This window comes from Aulonocara sp. 'chitande type north' Nkhata Bay, linkage group LG15, assembly GCF_057382095.1.
Source record: "Aulonocara sp. 'chitande type north' Nkhata Bay isolate Kocher_YH1m ecotype deep benthic linkage group LG15, A_spYH_male_GT1.1, whole genome shotgun sequence".
Lineage (NCBI taxonomy): Eukaryota > Metazoa > Chordata > Actinopteri > Cichliformes > Cichlidae > Aulonocara > Aulonocara sp. 'chitande type north' Nkhata Bay.
In genome coordinates this window covers 4,073,817-4,101,561 of record NC_141358.1, presented here as the reverse complement: position 1 = coordinate 4,101,561, position 27,745 = coordinate 4,073,817, and the positions used below count along the sequence as shown (strand labels likewise).

General features: G+C 43.5%; 1 protein-coding gene across 7 annotated transcripts in view; it reads left to right on the top strand.

Annotated features, from left to right (window-relative positions):
* Positions 1 to 26,887, top strand: part of runx2b (RUNX family transcription factor 2b) — a 146,383-nt gene extending 119,496 nt beyond the window's left edge. For 2 of the 7 annotated variants that reach the window (XM_086263607.1, XM_086263606.1), the window contains exons 3-8: positions 4,333 to 4,595; positions 5,928 to 6,084; positions 8,412 to 8,516; positions 18,899 to 19,066; positions 20,618 to 20,779; positions 23,340 to 26,887. In XM_086263607.1, coding sequence (XP_086119733.1) covers positions 4,333 to 4,595; positions 5,928 to 6,084; positions 8,412 to 8,516; positions 18,899 to 19,066; positions 20,618 to 20,779; positions 23,340 to 23,818 — 1,334 coding nt within the window. In that variant the 3' untranslated portion in view covers positions 23,819 to 26,887. Of the gene's footprint in view, positions 1 to 3,045; positions 3,234 to 3,337; positions 3,857 to 3,904; positions 4,596 to 5,927; positions 6,085 to 8,411; positions 8,517 to 18,898; positions 19,067 to 20,617; positions 20,780 to 23,339 lie in introns of those variants that run through there. The other 5 variants (XM_086263612.1, XM_086263608.1, XM_086263609.1 and 2 more) reach the window with 5 other exon arrangements.
* Positions 26,888 to 27,745: the final 858 nt, after the last annotated feature.

Genomic DNA, 27,745 nt, shown 5'->3' with positions numbered 1-27,745 from the left:
AGTACGTGTCTGAATGCGTCCCTTTGAATGTCAAACAGCGAGGGAGATGTGAAGGTCACAGACGCGCCGGGAGAAGCTTTTGCGCAGTTCGTTTGCTGACAACATTATAGGCGGTGGATGTGTGCACATATTAGCGGTTCACACACTCTTTGTCATTCCAAGTGGGAACGAGAACAGAAACTTTTATTACTCGCTTGATATCTCGACAGGAAAATTAGTCAAGAGAATGTCAGCTAAGTTTGATTTTTATTGAAAACAAATAATTGAAACTGAGCTGCCGAAATACAATATTACCATAAATCATAAAACGCACATCCTGCTCGATGTGCTATACTGTGGTTCCTCACTGTTAGTGACTTCTCCTACTGTGCAGTGACTCCAAGCCAGTGTAACACAGTAGATGAATAATACCAGAGCTGAGAGAGACGATCCAGCTGTGCACCAGGCAAGCAGCAGAACCACTGAAAAGCTAAACGGCTTTATGCTAGATTCATTACTACATCATATGAAATCAGTTTATGCTGAGGAGGATCAGCGGAGTATCCTTAAAAGGCCAATTCTGCCCGAAACCTTCCAGCATTCGCATTTAATCAAAAGTTGTCGGGTTCCTAAAATGTTATTTTGGTAGGCATGGTATGTTCTTTTTTTATTGAACGGATTATTCTGGCACATTAACGCCATCTTTCCGTCACATCTCTGGAACATCAAACGTTTTGAACTTGTGCAGATTTTGCCCAATACCTCTGAATGACAGAGAGCCAGACGGTAAAAAGCCCTCGCGCTGTATGAGTGTGGACCGTATCCTGTAGGGAGCTGGAAGACAGATGCTGGATGTGCAGCGGAGAAGCAAAGCGGAGTCAGATGGGACAAACACTCTTTGATGAGCTGAGCTTGTCTGAGTTTAAAGCACGGCTAGGTAGGGAGGGGGGGGGGGCTGTTTGGGGCCCTGGGGTTGGGCCGGGAAAATTACGTTGCCTCTGATGGGACAATAACAGAGTGCAGCAAATCTAAATTTAGGCATGATTAGTTTGACTTAGAAAAGTTGGTGAGTTTGTGTAATGTTCTCATTAAAGGGTCTGTTATTCATAGAACGTGCACATTGACAGTTCCACTTCAAATTTAAGTCAGGATTTAAAGTAATAAGGCTGATTTGGCTGATGGCATGAAATTGGCCCCCCTCCTTTAAATTTCCTAAACTAGATTCCACTACAACATTAAGGGTGTTTTCCACATTACTCTACATTTACTCAACGATAAAAAAGCGATATTATCAGAGCTGAAACTTAACTCTGTTGGGATAACCGGCTCCATGGTTCCTGCAAGTCCATGTTTATCACTATTACAGATTTAATTACTACTATTCACATTTATCCATCCATGAATTGTTAGATGATCTTTGAGAATGTTGGACAATGTGAACCATATTTCTGGTGTTTGGGGCACACAGAAGGGAAGCGTAACTCAATCACTCGCCCCCCCCTCCTCCGTCCACATGACGAGGTGCCAGATGCGTGTCAGTGCTTTCAGACATTATATATATATATTCCTCCCACATCCTCACACTCACACACAACTTAATAGACATGTATATGTGCACACATACTTGCTTGTGAAACTTAAGAACTTGACTTATTTCAAGCGCTCGGGCTGTAGTGTACGGTGAATTACATTATTTCTCTTACAACACTGCAATCTTTAGCAAAGTATATAAAACTGCATCTAACTTTACAACATAAAAACAAGCTACAAAGGCTCTGACTGGATCCAAATAACCCAACAGCTGTGCCTCCCACTTGTCCCATTTATTTTGAAACAGGCCTGGAGTATCAAAGCTCTTTGTCTTAAAGACTCACTGCAATAAAAGCCTGTTTGGGAGCAATGGAAATGGAACACAGAGTGGCAGTACACATGCTGATGTGTGATGTGGCATCCAGAAAAGTCTCATTGGGAGACCGATGGGTAATCAGGGCTGAGGGTGGGGTGGGTGATGAGTGCCGGCTGAGATATAGAGGCTCACAGAGGGTAAATGATGCCCTCTACAGTAGACACAAGAGGGACAAGCTAAGTAGGCCCTCTCACTGTTTTCAGTGCAGCAGGCATAAAGAGTATGTCAGCCATAAAAGTTAAAGTGTGATTTTTATTTATTTTAATTTATTTGTTCTGTTTTGTTATGATGTAAGGATGTATGTAGCACTTTTTGTTTTGTTTTTTAAAAAAAATAAGGCTTTTAAAAAATGCATGATTTTTATGTCATGAGTTGCAGATCTACTATTTTTGTTGTGTTAAATATTCTTGAGAATTATTTTCATTCATTTTCTGAGTTTCAAAAAACAGCAGCTGCGAAAATAAAAACCGCAAGTGCCGAAAAATCAACTGAAGGTTTCAGCATTTCTAAAGCTGAAAAGTGGCTCCTGTGAGAGTTCCTCTGTTGTAAATTACCGGGTTATCTTTAAGGATGCATACATGTGTAAGCAGTGTTTTGCTGTTGGCTGACATTGAGCTGGTTTTTACAATTTGATACACTGTTGGCTAAATTTACAGCCGTTCGGCGTTTTTGTGTCTCACACATTCTGCAATTAAATAAGAAAACGGGTTAAATAATGTAGTGTTGTAGTAAAGTACAATAAGTGTGTCAAAGTAGGAAATAAAAGCTGCGTCAAATGGACTACTCGGTATGTGATCTCGTTTTGAAATATGCAAATACATTTTAAGTTGTGCGTAATTACGCAAGGAGTCTCATTTTGGTGCTGCTTATATAGATAGATCGTTTATTTTCGGTCTATGTGTAATAAAACGACCGTGTAATAGATTTAACAAGTTGTATGAGGCACAGAAACTGTTGAAGTTGGATTTTCCATAAATGCCTTTCCCAAACGCGCAGTCGGTTCACAGGGCGGCCACGTGGATGGATAAACATAAATTAAAGCCCCTGTAAAGTAGAATACCTGTACACCTGCACAACAGCTCTCCCCTGTGACCGAGTGAAACTCTACCCCTGCGCCTCTACCTGACTCACCGCTCTCCGGTGACTCACTCACTCCTATACCTTATGGAGTGTAACTCGCTTCTCGCCGCGGCTCGGCTCTCTCTGAACGCGTCTGTGAGCCGTTTACGGTCAGGACACGGCGGTAACACTACACGGTCTGATGGACTGATGTGCGCGTTGCTGACTGAAAATGAGCACCTCCGCTGTTAGGAGCGCGCTGATGGTCCAGGGGAGCGGTAACATGTCGGTACGTACGGTATAGGCTGTGAGCAAACTTTGAAATGTAGGTAAGAGACAGGCGTGAAACGCAGCTCCACGTGTCTTTCATGAAGTTATGGCCATTTACAGGGAGATCTGTCCGGCAGTCTATATAGGCGTGATAGATTATGGCGGAGGGAATGCATCTGACTCCAGACACCACGTGTTGGAGTCGCATCAGCGCAATAATTGCTGGGCGCTCGAGCTATATAAACCACAAAAAGCCTGAGCACGGGAAACCCCGGCCTCCAAACACTAACCGCATTTACGGCTACAAAACCGGGATTCGTTTTTCCGCCTCCTTCATCTCACCGGCGATAGTTTTTTTTCTCTTCAAACGTCTTTAAACCTTTTTTTTTTAACCCTACACAAAATCAGCGGCACGGCCGGAAGACTTAACAGAAAAATATGTTGAATTTGCAGGCGTCGCGGGATTGTAAATAACCCTGTAAAGTATTGTTAAAGCTTATCCCTTTGACTTTGAAAGGTTTTTTGTGTGTACATAGCCTGCGGACTTTCAGAAAGCCTTTCAGTTTGGCACAAAGACTTCAATGACGCACCTGGAGCTGCGCTTTGACTTTTCACTAAAGGGAGACAGACAAAAAACTTTTCGTTTTTTGAGCATCTGGGTCTGCTGTTCCATTTTAGACGTGCTTTTTTTGTAATTGTATAGCCTATTACGAGCTCGGACATTTATTTGATGTTATTTATATCCGCACATGAGCAACTACGCCAGCGTTATGGCACATGGACTCTTCCACCGAGGAGTTTGAAAAAGAAAGAAAGAAAAAAAAGAACTTGTCATTTAAAGCATCATCAACTTTTTTAAGGGTTGTTTTTCTTGCTGGAGAAGTCTATTTTATGTCGTTTGAAGGCGACCACTAAAGTTTGTAGTGGAGAGGGTTTTGAAACGCGGTGTGCGCTCACTCGAGTCCCATTTTCCATTGGCAGGCGCGCTGAGGTTCAGCGAGCAGCGGCGCACGCTCCTGAGTTTCTCCCTGTGTGAGAGAGAGAAAGAAAGAGAGCAGCCGGAGAGCCTTTGGTGCCTTTTCTGATAATCCACGCTGTTGTGATGCGAATTCCCGTAGATCCCAGCGCCAGTCGGAGGTTCAGTCCGCCGTCCAGTAGCCTCCAGCCGGTCCCAGGAAAGATGAACGATGTGAGCTCTCCAGCCGGGCAGCCGGACGCAGCGGCGGCGGTGCCAAGACTGCGCCCCCACGAAAACCGCAGTATGGCCGAGATCATCGCGGACCACCCGGCCGAGCTAGTGAGGACCGACAGCCCCAACTTTCTCTGCTCGGTCCTGCCCTCCCACTGGCGGTGCAACAAGACTCTACCCGTCGCTTTTAAGGTGAGTCCCGACTCAGCGCTGCGCTGCTGAACGAATAAAGCGACTTTTGATGGCTATCATGGCTCACTGCTAGAAAAAAAACTACCAAATGAAGCCCAAAGCTGATTTTGAACAACAATAAACGCGTCATCTTTCTCTGAAGACATTTTAACAACGTTAGATGACGAGAAGTTCAGATTTTTAAAAACCTTCTCTCACTCGATTATTTACCTCTTTATCTCTTAAGCTTTTTCTTTGAGTTTCCAAGCCTTAATGGCTATTAATGTAAACATGCAGAATCCGGAAGTTATTACTGTGACATTAAAAATAAATTATAGTCAGGAAATGCATAAAAAAATAATATTATTGAAGTTTAAGGGCATTAGTCTGACGGTTTTAATTGTAGGAAAATGAGTCAGCGTCTGGAAGAAAGGAGCCACATGTGCATATTGTTTTCATCTTGCGTTTAAAATAAATCATTATAATATTTATTTCCGAGAATCAGAAAATGTTGTGAATTAGTTTAATACAATATACAAGCCTTTTAAAGCAACTTCCCATCCAGTGAAATAAGCAACAAAGACTTCATTGTATTGGATATTTCTCTTTTTGACAATTTGCATCAAATGTGAAAATTATTTAATAAACATTACAGCATGTTGTCTACATTTAGTTAGTCTGTACATTTTCATTTTCCTCAAGCTTTTAATACTCCGAATCAGAAAAATATATTTCTAATGCTCCAAAGAATAATGCTTTTGTGTATTTGGCCTATTTTTGTTCCTTTTTTTCTCTTTGTTTTTGGCTTGCATGATATTGCAAAGAAAAGCCTCTGTTAATTACTTGACAGGTATTATTTAAACGGCAGATCAAAGACACTCTCAAGTGGAAATTTGTAGCTACAGCCAAATCAAATGTGACACTTTTTAAATATAAGTGTTATTTAACCGTTCTTATAACTACAGCTCTGTAATTATTCCACTTCTGTGGCCTTACTTATCCTCTTTCATCTGCATCCAAGAATCTAAATGATAACACGAGGCCTTGGCGCTTTTGTTTTGAAAGACTGCATTTTACATGATTCAACTGAGGACATTCATCATGATATCAGGCTGCTTCGAGGCATTAAAATTAAATCCATTTATCAACCTAATTTGTAGGAGGATGGCAGGATGTAAAATGATGAGTCTAGACAAGCTTTGAATAGTCAAAACTGAGAAGACGATAATGTTTTTGTTTTCCCACAGCTTCTGATATTTAAAGTAAAATCTTTCCCCCCACAGGAGCAGTGGAATATAATGTAGCTTACGTCAGATTGAAATTTTGAAAGGAGAACTTTTGTGCTTCTAACAGGTGGTAGCCCTGGGAGATATACCTGATGGGACCGTTGTCACCGTAATGGCGGGCAACGATGAGAACTACTCCGCTGAGCTGCGGAACGCCTCAGGTGTGATGAAGAACCAAGTAGCACGTTTCAATGACCTCCGTTTTGTGGGCCGCAGCGGCAGAGGTGAGGCCTGGAACTTTCTCTGTGCTCCTTTCACTACAACACAGTAGTAGCTATTAGGTTCAGTGGTGTGGATTAGTGGCCACATTCACTACGTGGCAACCACATAATGATCTCTCTGACTCCAGACTCAAATCCCACCACCCATCTCGCAGAGCCCGAGTGGTGAAGCGTGTTGCTCCCCCCTTTCTTTCCCTTGAAACGATACTTCTCGATATGTTTTTCTATCCTTTAATCCAGACGAGTTGCTTTTTCGTACTTGTGATTTTTAGATTGAGAAACAAACTGTGCAAAGATAGAAATGCGCAGCTCTCCAGTGTCAGCCACATTAAAAAGCGAGAATCTGATAACAAGAAATACTTATCAAACTCACAGGCTTTTTTTTTTTTCTTCCTTTTCACCTGATATGACCCAGCTCAGTTCAGGCTCATAAACATGTTGGGTGGTGCTGCAGCTCTACGGCTGATCACTCTCTGCGCATATCTTCACGCTGTCAGGCAGAGAAGCGCGCCTATTAAGTCCAATGGCATTCTTCAAATGTTTGGCATCACGAAAGTGACTATTTGCATCATTTACTGTCATGTCGGTAAATCATGTACGTTTGGGTCTCCTGATGTGCTCTTGCACTCGCCGTGCTTTCTGTAACTATTTTATTTTTTGTACAAATCTCACAGAAAAAAAGTCGCCTGTCGTAAGTTGATGGTGATAAGTGCTGTCAGCAGCTCCACCAGCAACTTTTCCTCCCGGTTTCCTTCTCTGTTGTAGCTGTCAAAAAGGGGAGGAAGCAGAGCAGTCAGGAGGGCCGAGGAGTGACAGAGTTTTAAGAGGAGACAACGAGGCATTTGGGTTTGACCTGTTGCCACAGAGACCTTGCGTGCGTCCCTTTGCTGTAACAAAGAATCTAGTAACAGGAAGTGACATAGGAGCCAGGGGAGATCAGACTACGAGGTGTCTGAAATGAATACCCTGCAATGACAGATAAGTACAAGCGAAGTGAACTGATAGGATGTTAGATAGCTGAAAGTCATGCACGGGAGAATAAGAGAGAGAGAACAAAGATGCACAAGGATTGATGGTTACAGGGCTGACGTGGTGCCTCTGTATGATGATAGCACAGATGCACAGGACGGCTAGTTCAGAGGTCTCAGATATCGCTGATAACATCATTAAAATTAATAGCGTCATAGCGTACAACCTTACCTTGACAGGAAGCACGAACAGGATCACAATTAAGAGATGACAGCAGCTTTAACAGCAGTGAAGCAGGAACACAATGCACAAGATGCCCCACTGTATCATAGATCATCAGTATGTGTCACTTTATTTATATGTAACAATATATCAACAAAGTCAAAGGTCCGTACCAGTATTTTGGTGATGTACCGGTGCATCCTTAGTATCCACTGTGTTGCGCTAGTGATATCATTTGTTTATCCTTACTGTCAGCTAATAATTTCAACTCTTAACCCTAGCTAGCATTAGTTTATGTGTTCCAGTTATTTAGAAATTCCTTTTAGTTGCTATTTTCTACAGTTTATCCATGAATTGTGGTCAATTTTTATGTTGAAACTGTTCACAACCACTTAAGTCATTAATTGATTGCAATCATAGAGCTAATCTTTCCAAATACCACACCTGATATCGTTGAAGTAACCCTCTGGGGTTCTTGGTCGGGAACACCCACATGCACCTTGAAACGGGTATGAGGGACGCCTGTTGCATCTCCTCTGTCTGACTGCTATCTGATCTTTGAAAAGCATGTTTACACTTAGCTGGGGCTCAGAATGGAAGAGGGGATGGCACACACAGGTGTATGGATGAATAGACAGGGGCTCGGATGAGTTGCTACCCCCGCTTCCTGTTTCCAACGTGTAGCCATGGTTACTCATTGCGTCTGCATACCTCAGATATTACTGTTCCTGCTGACTTGGCTGTTGGACTCTGATTCATAGCATTCCGCATCCATGCACATAGGGACGCATACACTTGCACAGACAAACACTCAACCCCAAGGCAGCAACTGCTGGGGATTATCGAGAAAGGAAGTGACTATTAAAATGCCTCTCGCCCACTCACAAAGCATTAGAAATTCTGGATAACACGATACTGGCTCCTGCAGTCAGTCTTCCATTTAGACTCTGCCAAAGGACCTAAATAGACCCTCTCAAACAGCCAATGTTGTCTGTTGTTAATCCTCTCGAAGTCGTTTCTTCCCCAGTTTGTATTGGCTATTATGTGATCACAACCACACTTGTGACTTGGGGATGTTGTAGAGATGAATACTAGCCATTGTCTCAATTGTCATTTGATGTTGCTTGATGTCACTACAGGCAAGAGCTTCACTCTGACAATCACAGTATTCACCAACCCGCCACAAGTGGCCACTTACCACCGAGCCATAAAGGTCACCGTGGACGGACCTCGTGAGCCCAGGAGTGAGTACCAATGCACGCACAAGCAGTACAGTATGAAAATAAGTGCACACACACAAGGAAGCATCCTAAGTCTTCTTTCAATTTGCCAATTTGCAAGCTTTCAAATATGGGATTCTACTTTTTCATTAGAATAAGTAGAATCCCATCGTGTTATGTGGGATCAGATTCTAGCTCATATATGTGATGATGATAATATCAGGGAGCTAACTGTGGAAAATACTTCTCAACTTTTACATAGTTCTTCACCTATTCTTGATATGCAAACTCAGTGGAGTGCCCTTTAACTGAGCTATGTGTCCAGCCAGCAAACAGAGTCGAACGTCCGGCTTAAATGATGACACTAATAAAACGAGGAAATTAACAAAAAAGAAAAGGTTTACAGGAAAAGGTTCTAAATTGTGTTAATTAGCAATCACTTAAAGACTTCTCACAAAGCAGTCTAGCCTCCCATGTGACACTTTGAGAGACAGAAGAGAAATAAAATGTGAGGCAACGTATTCCTCAGAGGGTACGCGGGGTAGCAGAGTGCTAGCATCAGCTCATTTTAATGGGCCATATAAAAACAACTGAGGAGGGAAAAAAAAACTTTACTATAGCCAACAGTGCCAACTGGTCTGGCATGCAGCTGTTTCCACAACCCTCCTCCCTATTCATAAAAAAAAAAGCATATTCTCATCTCATGGCGTCTCAATGAACAATATCACATCGCAAACAACTCACCCCGCCTGTCCTGTCACATATGGCACCAGGACACACAGAGACACAGAGGAGCCAGGAGACACTAGGATTAGTACCACCATCAGTCTCTCGTTGTAGGAAACCTGCCTGTGGTGCCAAAAAATGCCTCACACACTCGACATTCAGCGCTCATCAACATGCGCCCTGAAACAAAGGCATATGCTTGTCCTCAAACGCACATGTACTCACGCTCACGCCCACTTTTCCCCACCATCCGTTCTCGCTCTTGAGCCATCTTGTTTGATCAAAAGCATTTCCTGTGCATCTGCTGTCCCACCCCCCCAGATGACTTTCAAACAAGTCCTGTTATTTGGTGGCGAGCAGATGGGAGTCGGAAGTGAATTTGTTTAGAAAAGCTCGGTGCGGCCTCAGCAGAGCTGCCGTCTTAGATTTGTGTCCAGAAGCCTGAACACACGAGAAGCGAGTCTTTAAGCTAGAGACCTGATCAGGTGAGGGTACACTGGCACAAGACTTCACTCTCACAGGCATTGTTTTTTCTTCTATTTAGCCTGAGTAAAAAAACATAAAGCTAGAGTTTGCATGTTCCAACTTCAGTCTCAGGACAGTAATTTAAGCAATAAAGACTATGTCATCATGCATAACCCCTGAACTTCTTTCCTTTGCTGCTAAGTGGTCAGAATTACAGTGGTGGTGTAATTTACCCAGAAACTACAGCCAGAACACGTCTCCCTCTCAGGGGTCATTAAGTCGAGGTCGGAGGGTGGCAAAACACACATGTGCCCTCTCCACAGAGCCTCCCCCTCCTCCAGGTTTTCAGCGCAGAGACTCTGAGCTGAGAGCAGTGACTGTCTCCAAAACTGTGATTCTATCTGTGAACGCTTCATTGAGACGCTGGGAGGGGGTATGGGGGGGCTTTGTTGGCCATTACGGCTCTATTTTGTGTTAAACGAGTGGATAATTAGGAGGCCTGTGGTATAGCCAGGCCCCACCAGGGAGGGTTGCACTCAGAGATGGAACAGTAGGCTATCTTAAAGTTGACATACACTAGCCCTTTGTGGCCCTCCTCTTTGAAAACACTGTGGGGCATTTTTTGTTTGTTTGTTTTCCTCCTGGAAAATAAGTTGACAATAGCAGAAGATTTCAGCCGGTTCCTGACATAAAAGTTCAAATGTCCAAATATTCTTTATGCTTCTGTTAACTTTTTTTCTAACCGTATAATTGCTTGCCTGGTTGTGGGTGTCTCATTCAGGAAGTAGATTTTGTGTTAACTTGTTTGATGCTCCTTATGGTAGCCATATGAGTGTTCCTGAGGGATGTCATTTTCCCAGCGCTCCCTTGTCTAATATCAGTAGGACCACCCCTGTGACTCAGTAAGGCACACATCTCTGAACTGTGGACCCGAGCCTTAGTTAATTAATTGCGTGGTCGGTGACGAAAATCAGCGAGGCCCAAGTATAAAGATCTGTGGTATAATTTTCCTCAGAGGTTTACAGTGTGCGTGTGTGTGTGTGTGTGTGTGTGTGTGTGTGTGTGTGTGTGTGTGTGTGTGTGTGTGTGTGTATGGTAAGTGGTTAGTCAGGTCCCTCTGGCCACTGTGTCATTAGCGGGAGGCTAACTTGGTTTTTGTGGCTCGTATTGTGCTTAATCGCTTGACAGCTCTTGGTTAACCTGTGGTTTGCCACCGCACAGACGACTCATCGACTGTGTGTATACATGCGCCCGTGTGTGCTCTCACATGCAGATGTGCGTATCCGTTTGCTCACGTGCGTTTCTCGCAGCGCCTGTGTCTGCTGGTGTGCCCCCACATGACATGGTTTGCAGAATGTGTGTTATTGGTGTCATTAGTCTAGTGTAGCCACAGTGCTGATTTGGAGCAGAGCTAATAGGTCTCATTAAATGTCATTTTGAGCTAATAGACAGGGAGTGGTTGTTTAAACCAATATGCTTTTATAGGTGGTTCTGTCTCCTTTCAGCTGCTCCTGACGGTGGCTGTGGCCAGCTGAGACAAACTTCCTGAGTGATAATAGCCGAGCCGTATTAACGCAATATACAAGCCTTTCTGTCCAAACCCACTATTCTCATTATAGTTAATTGATGACAGACAAGCACAGAGGGTGACAAAAACCATTGTGGCATTACACATACTGTGTCTTGCTGTGGCGTAACACGGTGGTTATTTCTCATAACTTGGTGTGTGTGCGCGAATGTTGTGTGTCAGCAGTGGAGGTTAGCGGTCAGGCCCGTCTCTGCACTATGGGGTTTGAAGCCGTATGGTCTCGGGGGTTCTGGGCATGGGGACGGGGTCGTGTTTTGGTTCAGGTTTGGTCAGGGTGTTAACAAGTCTGGTGAAGAAGCCATGGTACTTACAAGCCTGCAGACAATATTAGTGGTTCAGGAGACCTGTCTGCCAAGCCAAACTCGTGCAACACACACACACTCTCACACACACTTAGATGCACAATACTTCCATATGGAGTTATGCTTCTCTATGTACTTGATGATAATAACTTAACTTGCAGCTACTTGGTGCTTTGCAGAGTAAAACTGAAGACAAGAGTGTGTGCATATTTTCAATAATATTATGAAATAAATGATTTTAAAAAACATTTTTACAAATATATATATATATATATATATACCCCCAAAACAGGAAAATCAACGCTGGCTTTCCTAACCAGGAATTCCAAAGCTGGGGAGTCCTCACGGCAAAAGTTCCATCATTGTTTTCACAAATCTGGATTAGGAATATCCAGAATAAAAAGCTGCTTACTCTAATATATATAATTTGATTATTTCTCTTGGACAAGATAATCTTCATTAAAACCTCGTACGTTTCAGTTTAGCTGGAAAAAGATGACTCAGGACTTTGGCATTAGGAGTGGTGCATGATTGATAGGGAAACAAAAACATGTCACTTAATTTGCAGTGTTACTACTTGGTGAGATTTTGTTGTGGAGCTTATTAAATTAATGAGTTTAAACTGAATGAGTGATACTTAATTTACAGTAAAGAACACGGAGAAAATAACAGCCAACAAAAGAGTTGCTATTTTGTAATAAAATGAACTGACACTTTATTAAAACTGAAAATAAAGCGATCGCAGACACACTCTGACACAGATTTGCTGCTCTTTCATTTTTAGTGGTTTCTTTTCTTTATCACCTTATTGTGATTCCTGTGGGCAGCTTGTGTCAATATTGCTGTGTTGTGAGCTTCTCTGTGATTGGTTCTTGTCTGGCACACTCTCAGCTGGGTTAATACGCAAAATGTAGTGCCTACTGTTGGATATAATGATACAAAAAAATGCCTCCAAACATTTATATATTACACACCTACAAATGCCATTGCAGGGGCTTGTACAGTAAGTGCTAAAGTGCCATTTGCATTAAACCGTTAAATTCAAATGATGTCAGACAGATACCATTTAATATCCTTGAATTATGTTCAGGAATGAAGCCCTCTACGTGTCTGGATTATTGTACCCTTTCAGTTACTGCCTTAAGCAGTAACTGAAGCAGTGTTCTTTTGTTCATCATCCAAGTAATTAAAGAGGATTTCAGAAGATTCACCTATCGGCTACAGCCACACTTGAAACAGCTTTTACAATGGTAGCTGAACAAATAAAAGTCATCCAAACATCAGGAGGGAAAAAAAGGCAATGAAATGAACGATGAACAGAGTAGGAAGGTGGGGAAAAGGGCAGAGGGAAAAAAGAAAAGAAATACTTCAGGCTTTTCTAGAGGCGGCCAGTCACTTGAATGTCTTATGAAGTCCCTTGAAGACGTGCCAAGGCGTCTAAAGAACAAAATAATCCAGTGGGAGGGAGAGACAAAGAAGACAACAGAAGAATGGAGAGCGAGAAAGGGAGGCAGAAGTGAATCATAAGGAGATATAAAGATAACGAGACAGAGTCTGGGTTTGTTTGGCCCCGAGATGCGACAAAAACATCTCAGATGGATTTGTTCTCCCCTGTTCTGAATCAAAAGACGTTAATGCGAGCAGAGAGGTGCAGAAGGAGCCTGTCTGAAAGCCACACATGAGCTAAACTCTGTGTGTGTGTGTGTGTGCGTTTGGTGGGTGGCGTGTGTGTGCGCGCTGGTGCTCTTTAAACTTTGTACAGTATTGTACAAATGTGTATAAAGTGTGTTTGCATTCAATAAATGTATCGCCTTTGGGAATTTTGTGTGTGCGCGTGTGTGTGTGTGCCCTTCCCTTGCCTGGCTAGCTTCCTCCGGGCTGGAACGCATGGACCACACAGACGGCTGGCAGCGCTCCACGACAGCCTGGCTCCCCCTTTCCCTCTTTCTCCTTCACTCCTTTGCTCGCTGCCTCGTCTCCTACACCTCCTCTCTCCTCTCTTTTTTCACCTCATCATCGTTTCCCTCTTTTCCCCCCTTCAGTTCTGTTTTTATTCTCTGCTCTCTTCTTTTTCTCTTCTCCCCACCTCGTCTCCCTTTATACCAGACCCCCATGGTAGACGTGCGTTTGGCTGTCACCCACTAAGCCACGCTTTGCCAGCTTCAGATTGCAACGTGAAATAATTCATTGTTTCTGACCACTCACAAAAACAACATGGCCACTGTGAAAGCTCCAAATAAAAAAGTGAAATATGGAACCAGCGTATTCATTCATCCAGTTTACTGTTCCACCGTGAGATGACTGACACACACAAACACAGACGGGCTGATTCAACCCAGGCTCCATGAGTATTGGGGGAGAGGTGGGGGGTCTGAATCAGCCCCAGTGATACATTCATCCAGGCTCTCCTGGTGATCATAAACCAGACTGAAGGGCTTAGAGGGCACGATGTGACACCAAATATATAAATTATTCCATTTATTCAGGATTTTCTGTTGCTCTGCATTTTCCTCAGATTTTACTTAGTCAGGCTTGAGGTAGGAGAATTTCCCACTGATGTTTCTGTGGTGACACTTGAAACTTGATAAGTTCGAGGAGGAGGAGGAGCTTTAAATGAACAGATCAGCGTTCTAAAAATACACTTCTTGATAGGCAATGACAGTCGATTCCAGCCTCGGGCGTAGGCTATAGCCAGGAGTAATGATGGTAATCTGGGATCAGTTCAAAATGTCCAGTCCATTGAAATTGCATGCCTCTTTGCTTATCAATTACTTCAAACGGTGCTAGCAAGTTTTTCAGACAGCTGTGCATTACGCAATAATATCAGCTCATTGCAGACTCACACCTGACTCACTTGTAGACTCTTATTTTCCAACTATTCTCAGTGTTTCCAACAGATTTAAGCTGGGAGGATGGGAGGATCCTCCCCCCTCTGGTCTATATGACCCTGCCGCTGCTAGGGAAAGAATTTTATCCAGATATGATTGTTGAAGGATGACCCAGGTCAGTTCAGTTTCTACTTTTCATAAAGCCAGAAACCACCACTGTTTCCAGAGTGAAAACTACAATTATCTAAACAAAAGAGAAGTGAACTTGATTCAGAGAGTCCGGTGACTCGCAGAAACATCCTTGAAATACTCCTACTACGTGTCAAATATTTGCCTGATTGCTGACATCTGAATTCCCTACAAAGGTGTGTCCTGCAGCTTCTTCTTTTGACTTGTTGAATTGTACTGGAGCTGCTGTCTGCGACAGTTATGTTAAGCGCACAATTTGATGGCTTTGGTGTAGCGGTTGTGGCCTACTAACTATTCAGCAGGGGTCCTAACCTGGCCGTCATTCATTGCATCATTCACAGGTTAGAACCTGAAGCTCTAGTCAAGTCATTTTCACATTTTTATTAACTCTCAAATCCAAAAGTTCATAACAGTAATCTGTTACAGTATTCTTGTTAATGCTGTGGTAATATGTCTAAGCTCTGAACTTGTTTGGCTAAGGTTTATAATTATTCTGCAAACATTACAGTGAAAGCAATAACTCAATAACCAGCCTGCTCTAACAGGCTTTAAAGTATATAGGACCACAATGGTTACTAGATTGTTTTTATGGGGGGGAAAACAATAACATCTCCCACACTTATTTTTTTTTTACAGATTACACCATGGAATTAGATTTAGTTAAGATTCTTTGCTGTAAAATGTTTTAATTTATGGGGGGGAAAACACCAGGTCCCCTGTTTAGACTGCAGCTACTGTAGGTAGTCTTTGTTCTGCTTTGCTGCGTCGGTGAGTTTACCATTGCAGCAGAGCAGATCTGCTGGTTCTGTTTAGATTGGGCCTCCTGTCATCCTGTCAGACGGAGCCACCCACATCTGAGGATGCGATGAAGAGTAGCTGAATCATATCGAGGGCTGTCATAATAGCAACCCGGCCATAACGCCAGCCAGATATGAGAAGAGCTGGGGTGCGCTAATTAGCAGAGACTGAACTGGCACATCAATAAAATCTGCCTCTAGCTTGGAGACATTATCTAAGATAAGCATAAAGACCTGTGACTGTCACCACCTCCTGCATGCACTAATTATTATATTATATCTTGTTTTTTAATCCGTACAAAATTCGTTAACACTGCACGCAGCCTAGCTTAGCTTAGCTTAGCCTAGCATAGCTGTTTCACCAGTGTCCTGTGTTTGATAAGCTTTGTTGTCTGCCTGTAATTTCATGTGTACATACATTTGCTATAAAAATTCATAAAAAAGGCACAAAATTCTTCAAACATTTCTAATATTTTAACTATTGAAGCTCCTGAAGCTTTTTTAAAAGGACATTGATACACCACACGATGCAAAATCCCTACACAAACCACTATCCGGCTAAAAGAAATGTATACGGTATTTGAGGGATATTCCCAGCCAGGACATAACAGCCAACCATTAGTCAAAGATCTCTGTGCTCAGGCTCAGATTCAATCTAATGCTGCCATTAATTATGGAAGACTTATATTGTGTTTGCCTACTTGCTCTTACTAACTGTTATCAGATCAGCAGGGGTGAGCTGGATCCAGACTTATTTCTCTGGAACGGCTGAAAAAATACTATCCTAGGATCAGCGTGCAACCGTGCGAGTTGAGATACTATCTATAGAGGTGTTATCTAATCATTCTAAATCTTAGTTTGTGTGTGTGACTAAGTGTGTAGTGGCTGAGTGCAAACACGCATGATTGCGCATGCAGTAGGAGTGTGTATCCATACATCCTTTTGTTTTTTCTGCGTTTCTGGTGTTTCCGTGTGTGTGCGAGTTGTTCACATCTGGTCTGAATCTGTCCATGTTTCCGGGCGCTGGCTGGGCAGGGAAGTGGCAGGCGCTATCGAAAATCTCCGCTGTTTTCACAGGGATGATGGGAATCTCAGGGACTTTCCCTACGGCAGTGAAATCATCCGCCTTTCCCGCTCCTTTAAATACCCCCGGCTCATTCCTCCGCCCTGCTAGGGTTCCGATAAAACAGCTGAGACATCTTGTGTTTGGCAACAGTTGTCCTCTAAAAGGTGTAATTAACTCATGAAAAACTGTATTTACTGTCAAGGCCTGCTAAACTAATGGACTTGAGGTCTGGCTGGTTGGAGTGTAAATTGGACCTTAATGTGGTGGTTGACATGCAGCATTCCTATAGGAGGAAAAAATACAAAGGCTTCCTTTAAAACGGAGTGTCATCCATAGATTTGTTGACATTTACGGTGGCTGAGGATGGAAGCTGAATGAAACTGTAACAGAAGTGAAGTTAGCTTGTTGTATGTCGTGTCAGTATAATTTTTATCTTCTTAAACATCTGTCTATATTTTAGGATCGTCGACAAATATGTTGAAATCCTAAAGTCTCCCTAACTGTTTCACCATTCAGCACTCCTCACAGAACCTGCGTCGCCTAACCAGCCCAGAGCTCTTAATTTACTGGTCATCAGGGTCTCTCCCTCGCCGGCGTTGCCTCCCTGCTCGCGCCTGTCCCCCTCTGTCTCCCATCATCCCCCTATGGTCTCCCATTGCTATTTATTCCCATCACTAGGAAACAGGCTGTGCACAAAGCCTGCTCTGTGTCCCGAGGCTTTTTTAGAATAGAAACTGGGTCTGTTGAAAATGGAAACGCTATGATTGACTGGGCGCAGCTTGCACAGAGAGACGAGGAATGCCAGCGAGAGGCACAAATTATCTGCAGGAACGATGGGGAAATATTATTAATGAAATATGGGCTTGAATTATATTATAAAGTCTTCAATAAGCTGAGGTCTTTTAGTAGCCGCTATTATTCTCCTTTCCAGAGCAGCTAGAGGAGACCGATGATGAGATTGTCTATTTATTTTGAGCTGGATGATGCCAGTCCGGTAACGTCATTGTAATAAAAATCATGGTCTGTCTGACTGTCACTGGCTGCCTTCTTTTTTTCTCTGCCGCCATTCTCGAGTCTCAATTTCATTGCACCACTGTTTGGTATTAAAGTTCCAAGCAGTTGTTCCAGAGTAAATTAATTTGTTGTGAGAGAGTCACATGGTTTGTAGCAGCATAACTGAGGCTGAAATAATGCTTTGTTGCAGTAGTGGAAAAATGTTTGACTGTTATGGGCGGTTTCTAAAAGAATTTCTGTCTTAGTTGAATAAATACAAAACGACAAACTTAGATAATCAGCACAAACAGGAAAGATGGATACGACATGCAGCGGAGCCCCTCAGCTGGGATGTCATCGGTACACATAGTTAGGCTGGAATTTTTCTTTGATCTCTCTAATGATGCCTTAGTGATGATTCTTTTTAAAGCTCTTTTTTGTTCGCCCTCTCCTGTGCACCCACCCGGTGTTATAAGAGTATTGGCAGGCCTTTGTTCCCAGCTCAGGCAGCAGTCAGGTTAGGCAGGATTCTGAAGTAGCGCGCTGTTTCTGCCTGAGCCAGCTGGAGCCCTGCCAAGCACAGCAGGAGTTTCTACTCTGTTTGATATTTACTTTACCGCCTTTACAGGAGAACTAGTGCAAGACCAGACAGACACACCGACACAGGACTGTGTCGGTGTTAAAGAGAACTCTGTGTGTGTGTGTGTGTGTGTGTGTGTGTGTGTGTGTGTGTGTGTGTGTGTGTGTGTGTGTGTGTGTGTGTGTGTGCGTGCGTGCGTGCGTGCGTGCGTCCAGGCCTCTCTTTCTACCCCACCTTTACTAAACTATAATCTACACCTGTGGGCCCTGGGCAGGTTTTGCACTGGTTCCCACTACAAGGCCAAACGGACTGCTAAGACAGGCTCAGACATCATCTTGCGTGGATATGTGTTTGTATGTTGGAGGAGTGTAGAGTTACCAGGCTGAGAGAGTGGAATAGAATCGGGGATATAAAGGGTGTAAAATTATTGGTAAAGGAATGCAGGAAGAGAAAATGCATAATATATTTGGCATAGGTTATGACTCCTGTGGGGATAATGGGGCAATGGCGTGAGAGCTTGTGTTTACTAGTGGAAGAAGCCTCAGGTTAAAAATTAACATACATCAGAACATCTCTTTTTATTCCCATGACTTTGTTACTTATCAGGGTCTGGGACACCATTCCCAGATGCGCCTGCACCTCCTCCTCGTTTGGGGTACAAACTGTGTTTATCGGGAAGTGAGCCTCTAAGGTTCAGGAGCAGCAAACAACCTAAGAGTTGAACGTTGCCCAGAACTTTTCTTTCACAATGATAAAAATATTCTTTGCTGGCAACATCGGAGCACTTACAGTCAGTGTTTAAAAGGGTGTTTCGCTACTGCCTGCGTCCCGTCAATATAACAGTGCTTTGTTTTGTTTTTCTGTGTCTGCAGGGCATCGTCAGAAGCTCGAGGATCCTCCCAAAACTGGTCTGTTCTCCGACCGCCTCAGCGAGCTAGAGAGGATGAGGGTGAGGGTCGCGGTTCCGACACAAGCTCCCCGGCCAGCTCTCAACACGGCGGCCAACTCCTTCAACCCACAGGGACAGACGCAGATAACAGGTGAGCCGCCAAGGACAGCTTATACAAACCTCCTGGTGTTGATGGAGAATCCAGGTGCTGGAAGCGTCCAGGAAGTGTGCATGCACAGAATCTCTTAGCATGCTGTTCCGTATCTGATCTTAAACCTCTGCGATTTTATAGTTCCTTGTTATAAGTTTCAAATACAAATATTTTGCTGTTGCCCAAGCTTTGTGTGTGTATGTGTCATCTAGGATACCAAAACCCTCCTTGTGCTGAACATGATATGATCATACTCTGCTGTCATCCTGCAAAATTGAGTTGCCAAAATTCCATATTGTATTTTAAAAACGAGTCTTCTTATTTTCACGTGGGAAGAAATCCTCACACAGACATACATGCTTTGAACTGTGGATGCACACAAGGAAAGGAAGGTTTTAAAGGAGTTAGCGGGCATTTTTATTTTAAAAATTTGACGTTTTTCACATCGCTTCCCTTCCAAGAAAGTATAACCAAGTTGACGCATGGAATAGGCGCGTGTCCAACACGTGCCATGCTTTTTCTGGACAGGTGGGCTGAGTCACAAACCGAGCACCGTTTACTGTATGTAAGGTGAAATATTAAACCCCAATTGGAGCCTCAGACACATCCTGAGCCACAAAACACCAAGCACGGTGCCTCTGAGATCATCTGTCTTTCTCTGCTCCATCACTCTATCAATCTTAGAAGGTAACAAAATCTCTCACGGTTTGGGATGGCTGCTACCCGATCACCCAAATCTCTGGAGGCACGTCACACGTCGTCATTTAGCTCTTAGTTAATCTCTGTCACGGTTTTGTGTTGCGACTCGATGGATCGTTGAGGGCACGGTTTCGCAGCAAAGCAGTGCGGGGGTGACAATTGTACACTGGACTGAAAGTACCACGTGAGCTAACTGCCAAACAGGTGCTGCTTGATTGATAAGATTGTTTGGTTTCTTTGGGTTTTTTGGCATGCCTCCTCACCTTCTGTGATCTGACAAAAACAGTGAAAGAAATCACTTGAAAGTGAACAATCAAATAGTTTAGTTTTGTCATGCACACATAAACACGCGCACACATATACTTTCTGTCTCAATCAGCTTCCATTCTGAGTCCTTGTTGCCGCACAGACACAATGATAAAGTGTTGTGGTTGTCTGCCGGTGTGTTTACACCGTGGCTGAGTGCCAGCGAGGCTCTCTGTGCCTCAGCTGCGAGCACACAGTTTTACAAGGCAAACAGGAAGATCTTCTCTCTAAAAGGTAAACATTAGAAGTCTTATTATTAAAAAATGTTGCATAACATGCCCGAGTGATATTTAACCCTAAACACAGGCGCGGAGAAGCATAGCGACGGATCAAGTCCACAGCTCGTTGTGTTATTGTTGCCAACCTTCCTGCCCCCCCCTTCCAAAAGAAATCTGAATATTTGAACAAGCTTGTGGGCCAGTGGTAATTCTTTCGTTCTTCCTTTCTTTTCCTGTCTTGTGTTTTCTTTATACGTCTTTCTGTAATCTTCCCCCCCTCTTTCCCACTTCCATTTCTGTCCTCTCTCCCTCCGTTTCTCCCCTTCAGACCCTCGTCAGTCCCAGTCCTCTCCTCCCTGGTCGTACGAACAGACGTATCCGTCCTACCTGAGTCCCATGGCGTCCCCCTCGGTCCACTCCACCACCCCCCTCTCCTCCAGCCGAGCCACAGGTCTGCCTGCCATCAGTGACGTGCCTAGACGATTGCCAGGTACTGTCAGGGTCATTTAATCTGCTACAAGTAATTTAGTTTACAACATTTTACAACAAGTTTGCAGCATTTTTCTTACAGCGAGAAAGAGGGGGTAGGGGTGGAGAGACAGGCACACACGCACTTTCACACTGTGAAAAGCAGAAACGTATACAAAGAGGGGAGAAAAAACTATGAGCTACTATTTAAGAGAGAATAATTCAGCAAAGCAAGCTCATTCTCAGGCGAACGTGAGGAATGAGGCCATATTGTCCAACCATCTCTCCAGAGAGCGCTTTGCTTGATGTTTTTCAAACAGTCGAGGGAAAAAAACAACTATTGTTTCCTTTTTTCTTTTTTTTCCAAGCTCAGAGCCTTTGATCCCAGAGGAGCATGGGTAATAACAGGCCCAGGGATAATAACAGGCTCGTGACTGACAAATAAAGTGTCTTTACAGCGATGTGCCACTCTCTCAAGGCATTCTGGGTAATTGCATTAGCCAGTCTGTTTGCAGTAACGGCAGCATCTGTGTTCCAATTTGTCCCCGTTTTTCCCCCAATGTAAGAGCTCCTTTAAAATCCCTGCACGCCGCCAGACGAGTTTCTGCCCTGTACACCTGTTTGACTCACTGCCACCAGTTTTTTTCTACACTACTTTTTGTTTCTGTTTCCTTGTGCTAACATACTACACCCTCCTCTGTGTGCATGTGTGTGTGTGTGTGTGTGCCCCGAGCGAGGGTGAGTGATTAAGCGATGCAGCCATGTGACTCTGCATTAGAAAGGGTTTAAAATCCCGCCAGCTGCCCTGTCAACTTTGATTAGTTTGGTCGCTCACTTCAGCTTTCATCTAGCGAGCGTTGGTCTTTGTTCTCAAAGCGCGAGCACCAACACGGGGGCAAAAACTCGCCTCCCCACTTTTACCCAGTCGCACACCTCAAGCGCTTAATGCCTCCTAAGCGATGTGACTAAGGCTCTCAGATCTCCAGAGATCATGTTGACACCTCGCCAGGCGGCTGTGTAACCGTATCCAGCCGCAGAACATACCGACGAGCACGAGCAGAAGCTGATATGGATGCTGTATCGGGGTTCCGCCCTCCCTTAAGCGGTCCGGCTCGTGTGTCAAAATGTTACATTTGCTCAGAAGCGATCGCAAAAAAAGTTCATCAGTCAAGTCAAACACCTCATTCGGAAGCAACGCCCCCGAGTTTTGTAACATCCTTCCAAACATTCAGACGTTTACACTCTGGTTTTATTTAGGCTGATAAAGTTCGATCTGGCCCATCATCACAGGGCCTCTTTGAGCACAAAAATAGGTCCTGAAGTTAAAAGCAGGGGTTTTATTGAACAGCGCCGGTCACGTCTGAGATCACACTGCCCCTCTGCAACAGAGAGACAATCGCCTACTATTTCTATTAGAATCAAACGGATCTCGGGGGGGAAAGAGGAAGTTTAAAGGCCTTAATTAGCAGCATATGCTATCTGACGCTGCAGCGACAAACCCGGCTTCGCAATCCCTCCCTGCACATAAACACTGCGCCCACCTCCCCTCCTCTTCCCCACCACCCCCTGTCCTCTCGCAGCAGACATGGTGACACAGAAGACGCCTGGTGATTTATGATAAGAGCGCCATGGCTGGACTAAACCGCTGAGAGGGAGACGGGGAGAGAGGGGAGGGGAGGACCTCCTATTCTCCTTAAACTCTTCGCCCAGCGCAAAGCTCGCCGCAGCCAGTTAGTGGTTTTTTGGGTATTTTTTAAAGGGATGAAGCGAAAAGAGGAACGAAGGGTGAGATGGAGCAGCTCCTTCTCATCCCCCCCTCCCCACACACACACACACTCCTCCCGCGCGCGCTTGCACGGACGCACACTCACACGGATACATACACACACAGGCTGGAGCCGATGGGAGGCGAGGAGAGGAGCCACATCAGAGCTCAGCCCTGCCTCATTATGGATCTCATGGAAACTGTTTCTGCTCAAAGTGTTTCCACATGTGCAGCTCCTGATTCATCCCAACTGCTTCTTTTTTTTATGTGCATACAGTATTCACACACATACAGCTCCCCCCACCACCCCCACACGCACGCACAGATATATTTGCATGCATAAACAGTTGCACAGATGCACATAAACATGCACCAACACACTCACAGGAACATAAATATGCAAAGGTGTAAACATGCTTGCACGCGACTTTGCTGATGTGCGTTTGGTAACTTCATGGAAACCGAATAGCAGCAGCTGGAAAAAAATCTGACTGAAGTTCATCGATATATCATTATTAATATTGATAGATGAAGGCTGCTCCGCAGCCGTGCCCGCAAAATCTATTAGCTTCTTCAGATTGGTTCATAGACAATTCAGTTTACTGCTGTTTAATTTCTCAAGAGACGTATTCGTTAAATTCAATTACTCTACAAGACAAAGTGCTAAATGGTTTAATAGTCCAAACCACATTCAGCGCAATCACAACTGACAAGCTGATGTGTGATTATTTAGGTTCCGTAATAAATCCTTCCTGTCGACGTCATAAAACACCGACGAAATTCACGTGTTTGTGCGTTTTGTGTTTTCACCTTTCAGGTTCCTCTGACCTGAGCCCATTCCCCGGTCAGTTCGAGCGCCAGTTCCCGAGCCTCTCCTCCCTCACAGAGAGCCGTTTCTCCAGCCCTCGGATGCACTACCCGGCAACCTTCACCTACACCCCGCCCGTCACCTCAGCCATGTCGCTGGGCAGCGCCCACTACCACACCTACCTTCCCCCTCCGTACCCGGGCTCCACCCAGAGTCAGAGCGGACCCTTCCAGACCAGCAGCACGCCCTATCTGTACTACGGGACGTCCTCCAACACGTACCAGTTCTCCATGGTTCCCGGCGGGGACCGCTCGCCGTCCCGGATGATCCCGCCTTGCACTAGCGCCTCCACGGGCACATCCCTGGTGAACCCTAACCTGCCCAGCCAGACAGAGGGAGGGGTGGACGGCGACGGAAGCCACAGTAACTCCCCAACTGTACTCAACCCCGGAGGCCGCATGGATGAAGCAGTCTGGAGGCCATATTGAAGAAGGCAGAGAGATAAGAAGTCAACTGATGTCATGGTTTGAAAGCACAAAACCTTTTCTTTCTTTCTTTTTTTAAATAAAAAGGGGATTTTTGAGCTTACATCAGCTGTCTCTACCTTTGGAAATTAAGGTTGAGATTAAAAAAGAGGGAGAGAGCAAGAGAGACCAAACGTGTGTGGACTTGTCCTCCTGGAATGTGTTTAGACCGTGGCGCTACAAAGGGAGTCCGTTTCAAAGCAATAATGAAAAAGACAGTTTTGGTTTACTAGGCCCAAGTGGATGAGACATTATTTCAGTTTTATTCTATTCCACAAAGCTAAAGGGATGCTTCGACGATATTTGTTAAAGACTGCCTCTTTTGTACAGTGTTTGTATTTCTTTAAGGCTTTTTTTGCAGAGCATGTTTTTTTGTGTTGTTTTTTTTTTTTGTACTACGACAATATCAAGATGCAAGTTAAGCACTGAGTAGCAAGTAATAAGAGTAACGCATATGTTACTTTAAGTGGTGTGGACAGTAAATTTTGCTTTAAACCGATTAATTTAACTTGTATATTGTGGGTGAAACGATGTAGATTGAGGCGTTTTCTTCGTTTTAACTTATAAAGCCATAAATTATGTATTGTATTTGAAACTTGAGTCAAAGAAAGGTAATCTGAATATTTTTGATGCATCTATATGACTAAGTTAAAATGATTTTTTTTTTTTTTTTTTGATAGGTAATTTAAGAAAGTACGTTTTGTTTTTGTTTTTCTGGTAGCACCCAAAGATTTAAAATCGTGTTGAATATGAAATGTAATTTCCAAAGAGTATTGCAACATTTTTTTTTTTTCTGGTGTAACTTTCTGCTCTACACATCCAGAGCCCCACATCCTTGCGAGGCGTTGACACACATTTGGCTCGGAATTAAACCTTTGGTATTTATTGAGCAATAACTCGTATTGTGCCTCTTGGCAACATACCATTAAAGAGAGTTTCAATGGGGGAAAATAATTATCCGTTTGGGGAAATTCTGCTTGATTTCTTTGCTCTGTCTAGTCTGACATGCACACAGATACTTATGCATTTTCTCTTCCAAATAAGAAATGGTGCATTTAGACACGAATTGACGTCCAGCCCAAAGATGATTGCAGTGGGTACTGTGCCTAATGGCCCACTTTAAAAGAGGCAGGTCAGACTTTAAGGATCACTTATTTTGTGATACATGAACTCCTCAGGACTGGAAGAATCCTTGGTTGATCCCACAGATTTGCTATATCTGCATTTCTTTTTTTTCATACCCAGCCTGGCTGAAAGCACGGTCAAGATTATAGCTCTGACATGCCAAGTCTATTATAGCTTTCATATCCTATGTAAAAGATAGCTTTGAAAAAGTCTGTCTTAGTGTGTGACACACACACACACACAGGTTTGTATTTTTTTTTTCTTGCTTTCTGTCTTTTGGGTTAAAAAGGAAATCGCAGAGAAACAAAAGAGACTCTGGTGATCCTTTCGGCTTTTATTTATTTTCCAATTTTTACTCTGGGTTTACCGAATTGATTTTTACCCTCTTTATTGGCTAATGTCAACAATAAGGGTCTAAATCTAAAATCTCTCTGTGGGCTCGATATGAGGGGAGGTCTGGGTTTAAAAATTACCGTGCGAGATTTTAAAATGTGTTAAAGTTTAAGGGGAAAAAGTGCAAAACAACAACCAAAAAACACAAAACAACAAAGTGGTGATTGGATTCAGCTGCTGGCAGCAAACTGGTAACCAAAAAATATGGGAGACTTGTGTATGTTTGTTTCATAAAGCACTTATTTCTTGTTTTATTTCTAGCAGCACTTGCGGCGGGCTGCCAGCAGGGCTCGTGGTTTTGGTCCTCAGTCGAGATGTAACGCCACTGGAGTCTCACACACACACACAGAATGGATAACACTTGGCCAAACAAGCCATTTATATTGGAGTTTAATCTGATTTCACAAGGCAGTTGGCATTTGTTTAAAATAAAAAAAGCATTTCTTTTCTTGCTTTCATACAGTATGATACTGAGTGCATGAAGGTAATATAATAACCCAATTTTTAAAAGCTGAGAAAAACATGGCCCTGTCCAAGGATCAGACTTCAAGCTTTTCATTTAAGATTTGCACGCACACTCTGCAGAGGATCTTCTCAACTCACACACACACACACATTTCTCCAGCAGCTTCAGCCCAGCACGAAAAGTACTTTTGCTGTTAGAGCATAACATAAATAAACAAATTCAAAAACCTTTTAGATTGCTGTGATTTTATAGCATTTTCCCAAATACTATGCACATCTGTTGGAATTTATTTAATCTGCTTCACAAATCTTTTAAAAACTGTTTACACCTAAACGCAGCACTGACACCCTAACCTGTCCTCATCTGCTTCTGTTTGGGTTTTTTTGCTGTTCCTCAAAATACAAAGGTTCATTTTTTTTTAATTTTTTTTTTTAATGTTGCGTACAAACTGTCATTAAAAAAAAAAACTTGTATTATTCATTGATCAACATGTATGATATCCAGGAATTGTACCTGCTCTTATGTAAAGTTTACTCGTTATTTCTATTGTTATGCTCCTTCTCATGAACACTTGTCAGGAAACTCAATCTAATGGAGACTGTTAGACTTTGCTGGTACGTTTCATAAAGATCATAATTTTTTTTCGATTGTTTGTTTTGTTTTGTTTTTTAAGGGAAACACAGACCTGACAACAGTGAGTGAAATTGGCATTGTGATTGTACATTTTTGTTTATTTTAAGAATAAAATAGGAATTTTGTAACTTACTTCCCCCCCCCCCCACCCATCAGAATCTTGTTTCTCCACCAAAATCAGTTTTTCTTTCACCTTAATAGTAATAATAATAATGCAGTTTATGTGCAATGGGGACCCCAGAAGACTTCCCTGTGCTTATCTGATTCTGAGATACACACATTTACTTTAGAAACCACTGCTGTTACAAAATTACAGCTGTGTGATGAGGAAACTTGGAGTGAGAAAACATAGCCAGGTAATTGCATTTCCTTATACAGGATCTTTAAGTTAAGATTCAGTTTCCTCTACCTATTTCAAAATAAAAGCCATCACTCTGTCTACTCTTAATCGCCTGTGCACACTTAGCAGTCATTGCTGGTTCGATCTCTCCCTGAAACACGCTGATCTCTGCAGCGTGTTGGTCGTGTCATCTCTTGTCTGCCGCTCCGTCTGCACCAACATTGTCTTTGGACGCGGGCCTGAGGCGGTGTCGAACCTCCGTCCCTAACTGCACGCTCAGCCGGCGCACAACTGACATGGCTGCATTTCAAAGGTGAAGCGAAAACCCCAAGAGATGGAGACAGGGAGAACCAGGGGAAGCTGTTTTATATTATTCCAAGACATAATAGAGCCAATCCAAGCGTGCACGTACACAAGAAACAGAGACGGAGATCTACAGCATCCCCATGTGTTTTTTTTATGATCCAGATTGGGGAACATTCTCGGGATTTCCCTGAATATAGATTGCGTGGAAAAAGCTCCTGCTGGTTTCAGGTTCACATTCTCAGCGTTCTCATCCATGTCTAGCAATTATCATAATGAACTCTGGAGGAGCAGCGGGACCCAGACACCCAGGGAAATTAGCATAATGTCCTCCATGCACGGGAGAGACAGCAGCGCCGAGGCAGACTTGTTTAAAGAGGGGTTGGAATAGAGCTTTTTGTCCCTGTTAAATTTTGGTGGTTGAACATGATGCCAGCGATGATGTGCGCTTGATTTTTATACCAGGTTGTAAGTAGTTTTTCAGCAGCACAGCTCAGACTGTATTTTCTTCCTTATATTATGCAATCAACTGACAGGAACACAAACAAGAGTTTATGAGGAGACAAAACCACTCCACTCAAAGGACTGTGCACACACAGATATACACACACACACACACACAACTGACAGC